General features: G+C 33.9%; 1 protein-coding gene across 2 annotated transcripts in view; it reads left to right on the top strand.

Moving 5' to 3' along the window:
* The window catches only part of HECTD2 (HECT domain E3 ubiquitin protein ligase 2), a gene marked incomplete at both ends in the record, with an annotated part of 62,034 nt that overhangs the window by 28,660 nt on the left and 19,230 nt on the right, over positions 1-14,144 (top strand). For both annotated transcript variants that reach the window (XM_084245654.1, XM_084245653.1), the window contains 6 exons: positions 1,401-1,536; positions 2,202-2,304; positions 2,740-2,829; positions 7,107-7,171; positions 11,598-11,643; positions 13,237-13,346. In XM_084245654.1, coding sequence (XP_084101780.1) covers positions 1,401-1,536; positions 2,202-2,304; positions 2,740-2,829; positions 7,107-7,171; positions 11,598-11,643; positions 13,237-13,346 — 550 coding nt within the window. The remainder of the gene's footprint in view (positions 1-1,400; positions 1,537-2,201; positions 2,305-2,739; positions 2,830-7,106; positions 7,172-11,597; positions 11,644-13,236; positions 13,347-14,144) is intronic.

Here is a 14,144-nt window from a genome sequence, read left to right as displayed (position 1 = left end):
CTGCAAATTCTTTATTTATTTGTTTGTTTGTTTATTTTTATTATTTATTTATTTATACATACATACATACATACATACAAGCACTGGGTACAGTCAGAAGCGTGGGAGGGTGAGAGAATTCACCAGAGCCAGAGCGGGGAGCAGAGCAGGCAGAAGGACCGAAGTACACTGCTGAGGGGAGCAGCGGGCGGCAGGAGAGGTCTGCGCACCCTGCGGGACCCTCCTCTGGTGGCCGGGGAGCAGCCAGAGATCGAACCGGCGCTGCAGAGGCTGCGGGCAGCTTCGCAACCCAGCGCTCAACCACTGAGCCACTGGGGAGGCCCAAATTGCGAATTCTTAAAACTAACTGACTAGTGCTTCCTTCCATACCAGGGTCCCCAGGGTCCCCATACTGATTAGAATCAAATTTTGAGCAGTGCTGGGAAAGAGGACACCTGAACAAAAGTGAAGGAGGGAAAACTGACAGTGAAAGCCAACATAAATCAGGGTTGTAAAAGCTCAAAAACGAGAGGCAAAGGAAAGAATTAAGAGAATGAGAGAAATTAACTAAACTTGAAATGGGCAGTCTATCCAACACAAGTGTGTGAAGGGGTAGGGGGTGTGGTGTCAAAGGGCACTGATAACAGTCTATACCTTGAATGGTTAATGCTTTCAGAAGTATTTGTGTTGTAATAATTCATTAACCCACATATTTAATTTTGTATTTGTTTTATTTCATAATTAAAGGTTATGAAAGGCGCCATTTTTGTCTAACATCAAGGTAAATTGGTGGTAGGTCTCTCACTGTAAAGCATAAAATACATTCAAGGTTTTTCTGTTATATGATCCCAAGGTAAATGCAGTACAAAATCGTCTTCTGTTCATGTTGAAATAACCAGGCATTTTATAATATGAAAAAGTCTATGACTAATTACACTGAATGTGTTTTATACTTAACAGAAAATGAACTGGTAAATACTTGAAAAAATAAAGAAAAAATACTTTTAAAATTGCACACAAATTGATAAGAAAATCCTAAAAAGCCAATTAAGAACTGCTGAGGACATAAATTATTTGTATATTGCTCAGAAAGCTAATAAACATCAAAAAATTAAAATTCACTAAAATATTCCTTGAAAGACAGCTTTTGGGAAGGGGAGGGAGAAAAGAAGTTCTACATTAGCTCTACAGATAACTTTTAGTGTAAGATAGATCCTAATGTCTGCTTTGGGAAAAATTAGGGAGGGGAGATTGCAATAGACCCTAAAATAAATGCCCCTCACTCTGGTAGGTTTTTCTGTTATATGATCCCAGGTAAATGCAGTACAAAATTGTCTTCTGTTCATATTGAAATAACCAGGAATTTTATAATACATAAAAGTCTATGACTAATTACATTGAATGTATTTTATTCTTCACAGTGAGAGACCTACCACCAATTTGCCTTGATGTTAGACAAAAACAGCGCCTCTCTCTTGATGCATCATCAGAAATGAAGGCCCCAGTTCTTCCAGAACCTGTCCTTCCTACCCAGTCCAAAACTATGAAAGACTTTCAGTAAGTTTCAGTCATTATTATATGTATACATATGTTCGTGTGTATGTCAGCATTTTGTATAATTTAGGATCTTTGTATGAGAAACTGATTGAACTTGTGGAACATTATAAGACATTAGCTAAGCACGAAGACACAAAAGAGTAGATGTCTCTAGTTGAAGGTGAAAACAAATTTATAAATAACAGGTAAAGGGTAATTAATGTTGCGGCAAAAGAAACACTAAATAAGAGAAACTGAGTCAAAACAGGCAAAAGGAGAAAAAGGTAGTGATAATAGAATTTTTTCTCTTTAAAATATAAGATGTCATCTACTCTGATACATAAACTGCATAAGTTATGTCACTACTAAAAAAAAATAAAACTAAATGGTTACCTGAAGGATTAGTAAAAGTTGAGAAAGTAGAAACAGAATGTAAACAAAATCTCTCAAGAAGTTTGGTTACGAGAAGACTTAATTGTAAGGAACGTGTCAAGAATAAACTTTCTGAAAAAGCAGAACTGTAAATTCATAAACTATTTAAGTGCAACTATTTAAATGGATACTTATGTATTTAGCTTCAGTATTCCAAATTGCATGTTTGGTGACATTTATTTATAAAAACAGTAAAGCTATTTTAGCTGAATAATATTTCTATATGGTATGGTTAATGTATGTTTTTATTTTAGGGAAGATGTAGAAAAAGTTAAGTCATCAGGAGATTGGAAAGCAGTACATGATTTTTATCTAACAACATTTGATTCTTTCCCAGAACTAAATGCAGCATTTAAGGTAATAATACATATAACACATTTTTCACTTTTGATTTTAAATTTTATTTAATTACTATAAATTTACCTTTTTTCTAATATCGACTTAAATTGCTGTTTAAATATAAATATGTATTAATATCTGAAATTATATATATATCAAGTAAATATTACTTAGTTAATTAACAATTGGTTTTATTTGTACTAATGTGGATCTGTCTTCATTCTTTCAGTTTTAAAAAGATATTAAAATAATCCTTCATTTTTATTTTCATTTTAAGCAATTTTTGCACTAAAAGTTCTTTGTTTCATCACACTAAAAGGTATTAGAAATCATGAAGGAATAGTTATGTTTCAAATCTTACTAAGAATACAGTCAGCCCTGTATGAGGGGATGTAGTGAGGAGATGACTTTAGACCTTAAAATGTTATATACACTTAATTCTTTAATTTGCAGAAAGATGCCACCGCTTCATTTAATACCATAGAAGACTCTGGGATTAATGCTAAATTTGTGAATGCTGTATATGATGCATTACTTAATACTGTAAGTATTCTTCATGAACACACAAAAAAAATAGTTCAGTTCTTTGTCTCTTCTGTATTTCAAAAGCAACCACACTAATATTGTAAAAATCACAAGCAACATAATTATATTAGAAACTGATACAACTTTTTTTGAAATTGATATAACTTTATAGTAAATTTAGTTGGAATTTTCAGTTATATTTTTATTTTTCTAATTAAATGAGAATTAACCATGAAATACTTTTGTGTCCATTCTTTGTTTAGAAGGTCTTGCTAAAATAAAATCATACTTCCTTACTCAGCAAAAGTTATTTGATTGTATTGGCATGCACTGAATCTGTAAATGAGTGGTTTTCAAACTTTGTGCGTATATCAGAATCACAGAAGGACTTGTAAAAATAAAAAGAGTTTCTGGTTCCCAAGAGTTAACATTTGTGACAAGTACCCAGAATATTATGATACTCTGACCCAAGACCCAGATTTTTGAGAATCCCACTGCTGTAGATCAGTTTGTGAAAAATATTTAATACATGAGTGTGGTCTGTGCCTCCAATTACCTAGATCCTCTTTAGTTTCTCTTGACAGTTCTTTATAGTTTTCTGATTAAAGGTCTTACACATATAAGTTTCCCCCACTATTCAAAAGCAGAATAGTCCTAGTTGGTATGATTTGGTAGATTATTTTGGGTGACTGGGAATGCTATTACCACTAATTTAAGTGGAAAAAAATTTAAACAGGTAGTGGAGGTGACCTGTTTTATTACATTTATTTCTAGGTAGGTGATTTTTTAATGTTATTTTATTTTCTGATTGTTACTAGTATATGGAAATACTTATTTACCTTTAGTTACTTTGCTAAATTCACTCAATTCTAATAGTACATCTACTGATTTATTTATTTGGAATTTCTATAAAGACAGTCTTGTCATTTGTGAAAAATGAGTTTTATCTCTTTTCCATCCTTATATCTTGTATTATGGATGGGTGCATATAAGAATTTTCCCTATTGTACTGGCCTAAGACCTCTTGTATATTTTTTAACAAAAGAAGTAATGGCATACATATTTGTCATAATCTCAGTACCTCACTGTTAAATATATGAAAGGGTACTTAGTAATAGTTGTCATTAGAAAAGTGAAAATAACATTATATATCATTTAACAATTAGTACAAAAAAGTTTTGAATATCTTACCAAGAACTGGTAATATTGTGAGATAACTATAACTTTCATACATTGATGAGAGAAGTATACACAAGTACAACCACCTTGGAAAACTAATTGGCTTTATTTACTAATACTAAGAATATGCATACATTTGACCCAAAAGTTCTACTCCTCAGGACATATCTCCCAACTTCTTTTGACTTAGAAGGAAGTTAATGTTTTATAGACACTATAAAATTAATTCCTTAATTTGAGGGAAGATGGTAATGAAACAGAAAAAAACCTGTTCTAAATAAATACCACAATTATACTGTTAAAAAAACTAAGCCAAGTAATTTTCATCCATGGTATGTTATATGTCTTAAACCTAAAGATATTTTCAGATAAATAAATCTTCAACTTAGCTTTTTATTTTTCTCTCAGGGGTATGGGTTAACAAATCTGAAACTACTTGTTGAAATAAACAAATAAGTAAACATATTGGTGATCTTTGGAGTCAGGTTCCTCACTTTTAGAGAAGGGAAGATAAAAATACATGAGGAGAAAGACTGAAAATAAACCAGGATGTAAAGGCATCATCATGAACTCAGGGATCTTAATAAGTAGATACAAGAGATGTGTGTGTGTCTCTGTGCGTGTGTATGTGCGTGCGCACTTGCATATCTACCCAAAATCCTTATTCATAATTCCCCCAAATTGTAATCAACCCAGATGTCCTTTAATAGGTGTATGAAGACACAAACTGGTATGTCAATACAACTGTGTATTATTTAGCAAAAAGAAGAAATGAAAAGACATGGGGAATCTTAAGTACAAATTGTTCAGTGCACAAAGCCAGTCTGAAAAGACTATATATTCTATGATTTCTACTAATGTAACATTTTGAAAAAGACAAATTTGATGGAGATAGTAAAAATATGAAGGGATAGGACCAAGAGAAAGAGAGGAATGAAAAGGTGGAGTAGAAAGGATTTTCAGGACAGTGAAACTTTTCTGTATGATACTATAATGTTGCATACATTTGTCAAAACCCAATTATAGGATTATAATAAAGAGTAAAACCTAACATAAACTATGAACTTAGGTAATAATGTTATCAGTATTGGTTCAATAGTAACATGTACTGCATTAATGCAAGATATTAATAAGAGAAACTATGAGGGTAACTGTACTTTCTCCCTTCTCTTAGTTTTTCTGTAAAACTAAGACTGCTCTAAAAAATAAAGTCTTTACTAATAGAGAAAATGGGGACATGACAAAGGAGGCAGCTTTAAAGCATAATCACAAAATAGAAGGATTTCGGTTAATGGGATTATCAACAATGAGCCTATCTAGAATAATTGGTCAGGTTTAACACCAAATAGATGTTTTAGAAGTGGATAATGGTGTTTCTATATGCAAACAATGAATTGGGAGAGAAAGAAACCAAGAAAAAATACCATTTATAATTTCATCAAAATAATACCTAAGAATAAACTTAACAAAGGAGGTGGACCTATCCGACAAAACTAAGACATTATTAAAAGAAAGAGAAGACCTAAAGAAATGGAAAAGATATGCCCTGCTCATGGATTGGAAGGATTAGCATTGTTAAAATGACTATCTGAAAAGCAATTGTGCAGCTCCTATCAAAGTTTCAATGGCACTTTTCAAAGAAATACAGGGAACATTACTAAAATTTACATGGAACCACAAATGACCCCAAATAGCCAAAATAATCTTGACCCCCCCAAAAAAAATTACATGCCCACATTTCAAACTATACTACAAAACTATCATGATCAAACAGCATGGTAATGAATAAAAATACAAACACATATAATGCAGTAGAATTGAGAGCCCAAAAATAAATCCAGTTACTGATATAGCTAGTTAATCTATAATAAGGCAAAGGAGCCCAAAGTATACAATGGAGAAAGGAGAGTCTCTTCAATAAATGGTGTTGGGAAAACTGAACAACCATATGCAAAAGAATGAAACTAGACTACTGTCTCACACCATGTCAAAATTTAACTCAAAATAGATTAAAGTCTTGGATGTAAGGCCTGAAAACACGGGCAAAACACTCCATAACACTGTCTTCAAGGATGTCTTTGGAGACTCTACTGCAATGGCAAGGGAGACAAAAACTAAACAAATTGAACTGTCAAACTAAAAACCTTCTTCAAAGTGACAGAAACTATCATTAAAACAAAAAGACACCCTACCAAATGGGAGAAAATATTTGTACATCACATATCTTATAAGGGCTCCTGCTTAATATCTGCAAAGAACTCATACAACCCCAAAAAAAACCCCGTCAAAAAATGGGCAGAGAATTTGAATGGGTACTCTCCAAAGACAACATACAGATGGCCAAGAGGCACATGAGAAAATGCCCATCATTATTTATCATCAGGGAAATGCAAATCAAAACCACAATGAGATACCACCTCACACCTGAAAGACTGGCCCATATCAGACCAGAAACATGATGGAGAGGGTGTGAAGAAAAACCAGTTCTGGCACCTTGTTAGTGAGACTGAAGACTTATCCAGGCACTATGAAAATAGTATTGGTGGGGGGGTTCTCAAAATATTACAAATAGGTCTACCATGTAATCCAGCAATTTCACTTCTAGGTAGCGACCCAAAGAATACAAAAAACCACTAATTTGAAAGGGCATATGTATGCCTATGTTCATGACAGCACCATTTACAGTGGCTAAGTTATGGAGACTGTGAAGCTGTCTGCAGGCTTTGCAGTACTGGTTCGATTCCTGGCCGGCCAGGAAGATTCCCACATGGTGTGACAGACATCTCCTGTCGCACCTGCTGCTCCCCTCAGCAGTGTATTTCGGTCATCTGCCTATTCTGCTCCCTGCTCTATCTCTGGTGAATTGTCTCACCCTCCTGCGTCTCTGGCAGGTACCCAGCTCTTGTATAAAAATGGATAAATCTTTAAAAAAAAAAAAAAAAAACCCTAGAAATCTAACCATAGAATTAAGATTACCAGAGGGGAAGGTGGGGATTAGAAGACAAAGAGAGGAAGTAACCCAGTGGACTATGTTGGAGGGTTATTGGTGCTCTGATGGTTAGTGTGGTATGGTAACATGTTTCCTAATTATCTAGTAACTTTCTTTTTGCTTACAGCCTCAAGACATTCAGAAGACAGTATTAAAGGGAATCATTAATAGCCTGTTACGAGAATGGAAAGGGTAATTATAACTAATATTTAGCTAATCAGTACTGATGGTTAATTTACACATCCCGTAAACCTTGAATGTATCTATATATTTTACTTTCAGGAAAGATTTAATTGAATTATAATGAGAAACTTAGATCAGAAACAAATTATAAACCATTTATAAAGTTTTGTTAGAATTTTCAGAAGGATCCTTAGGTAGGCTTCAGAGGATCTGTGAGTGCTTTAAAATTTTGTATAAAATTTGTGTGCCAGATATATGTACTTTACAAAAATGGAATTGGTACATGAAATACCATGGAGATAGAATTTAACCTTGGACTTCCTAGTACCCAGGGCAAAATTTTTCATATTTCTAATATAAGGAAATGTAAGCTTAGCTGCTGAAATACTTTTCCTTGAAATTAAATATTGAAATGGTTTTTATATAAGGAATGATGGATAATATAATTGATAATATTTTGAAGTATAATTATGTAGAATACATAAAAATGTTCAAGTGTTTTGTAATATTAATTGTACCCTATGTATTTTAATAGCATTTTCTGATTTTCAAAGAAATTCATGATTTTTATAGAAAATTTAGAAAAGGCAGAATAGTATAAAATGTTAACATTTTGTAGTTTTTTTCTAGTCACCCTTTTGGAACAGTTAAAATACTATATACTTTCATTTAATATTCAACAGTATTCCCATTTCATTATTCTAGTAATAAATTTGCATTTTCCTTCAGCCATATTTTTAATGTGTGCCTAGTATTCTAGCATATGCATGTACCTAATCATTCACCAAGGGCTGGTCAATAAGGTTGTTTGTGTGAGTAATATCAGTGAACATTTTTGTACAAAAAAATCTTATTTCTGAATGTTCATTTAGAAATGTCCTAGAAGTAGAATTACTGCATCAGGGTGTAAATACTTTAACATGCTTAACTATATCCTGCCAGATTACTTTCCAAAACAGTTATGCCAGCGCACACTCCTAACAGCAGGATGTAAGTGCCTGATTGACTGAGCCCTCAATAGTATCGCATAACAAAACTTGACCTAAATAGATATGTGAAAAATGAATCCATTTCCTTAATACTAGTGAGGTTAACACTTGCCACTTATTAGCCATTTATATTTCTGCTTTAATAAATAAATTATGTAACTTTTTTCCATTAGAGATTTGCCCTTTTTTTTTTCCTGGAACTCTTGCTTTGTTATATTAGGAAATTGACCATTTTGTATTACGTGCATTTTCCTGTATTTTTGTTTGAGAAAGTCATTTACTGTCCTCTGAGAGAAAACAATCCTGTTATTTCTCAAGTTTATTGTCTGAAGACAGAAGGGTGAAGGCCAAATAGGACCTTAGTCAAAATATCATCAAAATAGAATCAAAAACATTCTGAAAAGTCAACCCATGCCCACATCCAATAACTATAAGTGATAGTGAAGTTTTAAAACAGGAAAGGGCAGGGAGGCAAAGGTGATAGTTAAGTGTTGGGGCATGAAGATAGAGCAGCATGAATGGCATGGAGAGCTGATCATGTAAATGGTGTCAAATAACAGAACATCTTTTGATATCATGACTATAGATTTTAAAATGGTGGGTATATTCCTTCATTTTACTTTGATAAAATATAAGCTCATTATTGAAATGATGCATATCAGATCTATTTTCTGCAAACCAAATGATTTAGATACATATATTATGCAGTCACTGATTTTGAAAACATAAGATTTATTTCTAATAGCAAAACTGCTAAATATTGCATTTAACATCAGATGAAAGGATTATTTAGCAAATGATGTTGAGAAGACTATTTGGGGGGGAGTCAGATTTTGTCATGTTCACTGAGAGTCCTTTTATGAACTGGTGTCAGCTCTCTTAACATTTACTATACAGGTTCTGTCCTGTTCTTCCTCCCCTTTAGTGTTTTGTTATTGACTCAGTATTCCTGTTCATGCTTCTGATTTTGTTCCTGTTGTAACTTTGCTTAGGGTTTTGTGTTTTACTTTTTCTTTTCTTGTAAAAGAACTCCTTTCAGTATCTCTTACAGATAGGGCAGGTATGGTGCTAATAAACTCCATTAGCTGCTCTTTGTCTGGGAAAGCCTTTATTTACCCTTTATACCTGAATGGTAATTTTGCAAGATGGAGTGTTCTTGGCTGGCAGCTCTTGTCTTTTAGGATTGTGAACATTTCATACCAGTTTCTTCTTGCCTGGAGGGTGACTGGAGTAAAATCAAAGGAAAGCCTAATTTGAATGCCTTTGAAAATTATCTTCATTTTGGTGGCTCCCTGTAAATTTTTTTATAATCTTTGATTTTTATAACAATGATGTGTTTGGTGTAGGTTATATTGCATTAAGAAGTTTGGGTGTTCTCTGTTTCCTGGATATTCATACTTATTCCTTAGGTTTGGGAATGTTCAGCTATTATTTATTTGAATAGGATCTCTGCTCCCTTCTCGCTTCACCTTTTGGAATACCTATTATCATTATGTTTTCCTCTTCTAATTGAGTGTGGTATCTTTCACAGTGGTCCCTCAATTTTCCTAAGTCTTATTTCTCTCTGGTTTTCTACTTGGGTGATTAGTATGTATGAATCTATTCCTGAAATTCTCTCCTCTGAAAGTTTAATCTATTTAAAGTGCTTTCCGTATTGTCTTCATTTCAGTCAACATCTCTCTTTGTTGTCTTTTAATATTTTCATTCACTTTGGTGAGGAACTCTTTTTGTTCCTGGATCTGCTTTCTAAGATCTTGGACCTTGCCTGTCGTTGACTGATTTTCTAATAACTCATTTAGCACTTTTAATATTATTGTTTTTGTATGATAAGTCCTCTACTTCTGTATCCTTTATATATTCCCAGGACTTCTGCTTTTGCTTTTTCATCTTTTGTTCAGACTTTCCTTGCTTCTTAGGCATGTGTGTTGCCTTGTTTACTTTTTCACAATTGGGATTTAGTTTTGTTTCTCTTCTTTGTTTATCCTGACATGAGATGGGGCATGCAGGGAAACTGGGGCTTAAATCCTCAGTCTTGTTTCAAGAATGGGGTAGGGACCTCCCTAGTGGTGGAAGGGGTTAAGATGCAGCACTATGAAGCTATCTGCAGCCATTGCAGAATGGGTTTGATTTGATCCCCGGCCAGGGAGGTGACCCACATGGCGCAGCCGACCTCTTCTGACTTGCCTGCTGCTCCCCTCAGCAGTGTATTTCCGTAGATCTGCCTGTTCTGTTCCCCACTCTGTCTCTGGTGAATCCTCTCAGCCCTCCGCACGTCTGGCCTGTACCCCAGTTCTTGTATATGTAAATAAATAAATCTTAAAAAAAAAAAAAAAGAATGGGGCAGCTTCTCTTCTCTCTTCACAGCATGCTTCATTCAGTGCTTCAGTTGTTTTAACTTCCAGCCCTCCCTCTCTGCTGCTCTGTGATACCATGGGTCTTGTCCCACCAAGCTTGCATCTCCTAGCAAGTGGTCCACAGGGCTCAAGCTCCAGGACCCAGTGGGCCCTGCAGGGCAGGCAGGCAGGGAGGCACCCGAGCTGGCTGTATGCTCTGTTGCTAAGTAATGGCTATAGGCAATGGCCACCACCACAGCTCCCACTGCAGCTGCCTCATGCATAAGGGACCCAGGCTGCAAGTGCTGTGTGTGCCCACTAGATTCTTTACAAGATCACTCTCTTAGTAGTTCCTCCCTCTTCTGTTGGGTTTGTGACTGAGCCCGGGAGGGTTCCACCTGAACCCTCCCCAATTATATTATTATAATTGATAATATTTTGAAGTATGATTATGTAGAATACATAAAAATGTTCAAGTGTTTTGTAATATTAATTGTACCCTATGTATTTTAATAGCATTTTCTGATTTTCAAAGAAATTCATGATTTTTATAGAAAATTTAAAATTGTTCACTTACATCCAGGTGGGGACTGGGGAAAGCTTTCCTTGCCCATACCAGCCACAGAATTCCCAGTGATCTAGACCAGACCTGCACCCATGCATGACTGCATTCTTTTTCTGAAAAATCCCTCCAAGGAAATTCAGCGTTCCCTGGTGCACCCCTTCGAGCCATGGATGGCCAGCGCCACTTGTTCTGCAGCTGAGTTACCTATTAATACTTTCCTGGCCATGCTGCTCTTTGCCATCTCCCTCTCCTTCCCTCCAGGAGTGCAAGTCCTGCATGGAAAAGTCCTAGGTTTCTCCGAGGGCACTTCAAAATCTTCCTGATGATGTCAGAAACATTTCTTGGATGAATAATTCCTAACTCAGTTTTTAGGCATTTTTCAGAACCAGCTTGGAGCAGGCACAGAGGGACCTATATTCCCAGCACTTTATGGACCTGGTACTGTCTCAATAATAATAATAATATTTTAGTCTAGGTTCAGACTTCATCATTTTTATTAAGTACTGTAAAATTAAGCATTCATCTATAACCAATTGTTTCTTTTTCAGTCCACGAACAAAAGATGATCTTAGAGCATATTTTATACTTTTACAGGTAAGATAGCAAGAATTTATTTGAAGTTGTCTAATTCAGATCTCAATCTATTGCATGTATAATTGAAACGAAATCAAGTACTAAGAATTATTTTAAGCAACATCATTGATATTTTTTAGAGTATAATTAATTGTGACCAGAGAATTAAAGTTTTAACAAATACATACTGGAAAGGTGAATATCTACAGGATCATATTTTAATTTGGTTCTTGCCTTTCTGCTGTGTTATTCTAGAACAAATAAAATAGAATTTCTTCCTCCTCTATTCAGTCTTTTATATATATATATAATTAGTTTTAATTGTATCTAAAACTTTACTTCCCGAATTAGTAGGTTTCTAACTTCTCCACATATTTTCAAAAATATTTAAATTATAATTCTAATGAAAAAATAAAATCGGTAGTTTATATTTGCTAAAGCAAAGATGATGAACTTTTCCTCTTTAGAGACACAGATTCATAGATACAGAAAATAAGGTAAGGTTCAGACAAATAAAAAGTAAGTTTTAGCTTTAATTATTTTTTAAGAAAGAAATGTTATTACCATAGCTAACATGCTATATTTGTATTATTTGTTACAATTTACTAAGTGTTCATGTATATTATCTCATTTAAAGGTAAGAAAAAGTTACATTAAGATATAGTGTTTAGTTCATTATTATGTCCAATTAAAGAAAAACATGCAGGGTAGGGATAGATGAAGGGGGAGAAAAGAAAAAAAGGAAAAGGGGGAAGGGGAAAATACACAAGAGATAGTAAAGAGATGTAAGGAAGGAAAATAGAGAGGTGAGGGGGATCAAGCAAAACTAGGAAAACAGGAAATATATGTATAGAAAGTAAAAGCTAGAAAATAACAACTGAAGCTCAAAGCTTTTCAGTATACTAGCCAGCAGTAAGCTTTGATCAGATCTCGTTCTCATGAGCCATCACTAGATAAAGTTAACAATTGGGGTCACCCCATAATTTTGAATTATCTGACTGATAAGTCAGTTTTGAAAAGTGCATGGTGCTCTCTTATTATTTATAATTGCAATTTATTTCTCGCTATTCATTTTTTCGTGACATTCTGAAATGTCCATTATGATGGAGTTTAAGATTTTGGAAATACAACTAGAGATTCTGCTTAGTGTACACAAGCGCTCCTTAAGTGTACCTTTAACATTTAAAAGTTGTCAGAGCTATTATGTGGTATTATTTTATTCCTTGTGAAATATGCAAGTTACTCATTTCACAGTAACAAAAATTTCACAGCTAACTTTTATGTCATTTTTATTGCTTTTTTTTAATCAAGGCGGAGCTATTTTTTGTTTAATTGGATGACAGCGGTTGCTCCCATTTTTAAGAGCCCTGAGCTAGGTATTTTACATACATTTTCTTTTTTAATGCTCAAAACAACCTTCTAAGTTAGATGTTATCATTCCCACTTTACAGATGAGGAAACTGATTTAATTAATGAAACAAATAAGATTATGCGTTAATGGATTTCATAATCACAAATTTAGTCTCCTGATTTTGCTACTTAACTCACTAAGCTTAGTGTTTTTCCTTTTATGTGTTAAAGTTTTAACAAAATTATCCTGACTGTCTTTTTCAGAATCCTCAATTTAATAACACATCTACGTATGTCATCTATGCTCACTTGCTACGACAAATAACTACCTTAGCGGAAGCTGATCATCATTTCCTAGTTCACTGGTTTAAAAAGTAAATCATTCTATATTTAGAACTTTTATAATCTTACAACTTTAAGTTTGATACTAATAATTTTATAATACAATTTGTTAAATGTTTTAGGTCTATAAAGAAGATAATTTTAATATCTGTTTTTCATATAAGTAACCATTTGGCTTGTGCAAGCTGTTGTTGAGATCTCAATCTACAGCTTTTGCTTTTTATGTAGTACATTCCTATCATTGGTTTTTTATATCTCTAAAATGGCAACTGGAGTTACTCAGACATTACTGTTTTAATTTGTATCTTATTTCCTATATGTACTTCAAAATCTCGCCATTATTTATGTGGTGCCTTTTCTATATCCAAAAAGTCTTTGTAAAATATAGGATAGTCATCAATATCAATTTATAAAATATAATACTTTTTCACAGAATTACACTTCTGTTAACAATTACTGTATGATTAATAAAAATTAAAGAGGCAAGATATCTCCAAAATTAATTTTAAATACAGTGGTTCTCATTACTCACAATAGCTGTGTTCTATAAAGTTGCTGTGAACACTGAACTGGCAGATACTGAGCCTTTGCTCCTATGGGAATTACAGGGTTAGTTCCCTGTAAGCCTGTGATCACATTTTCATCAACTGATAAGTGTGTAAACTTGCTTTTTCTGTATTTCTATTTAGATACATGTTATTTAATATAAATATTTGTTCATTAGCATGACCTCACAACCAACAGTACTATAATTCATTTCTGAATGAATTTTACCAAACACATATATTCTGCACAAGGCACATCACATCTTCTTGTACTTAGCCACTAAC

This window comes from Talpa europaea (assembly GCF_964194135.1).
Source record: "Talpa europaea genome assembly, chromosome: 10".
Taxonomy (NCBI): Eukaryota; Metazoa; Chordata; class Mammalia; order Eulipotyphla; family Talpidae; genus Talpa; species Talpa europaea.
This window is presented reverse-complemented; position numbering and strand designations above follow the sequence as displayed.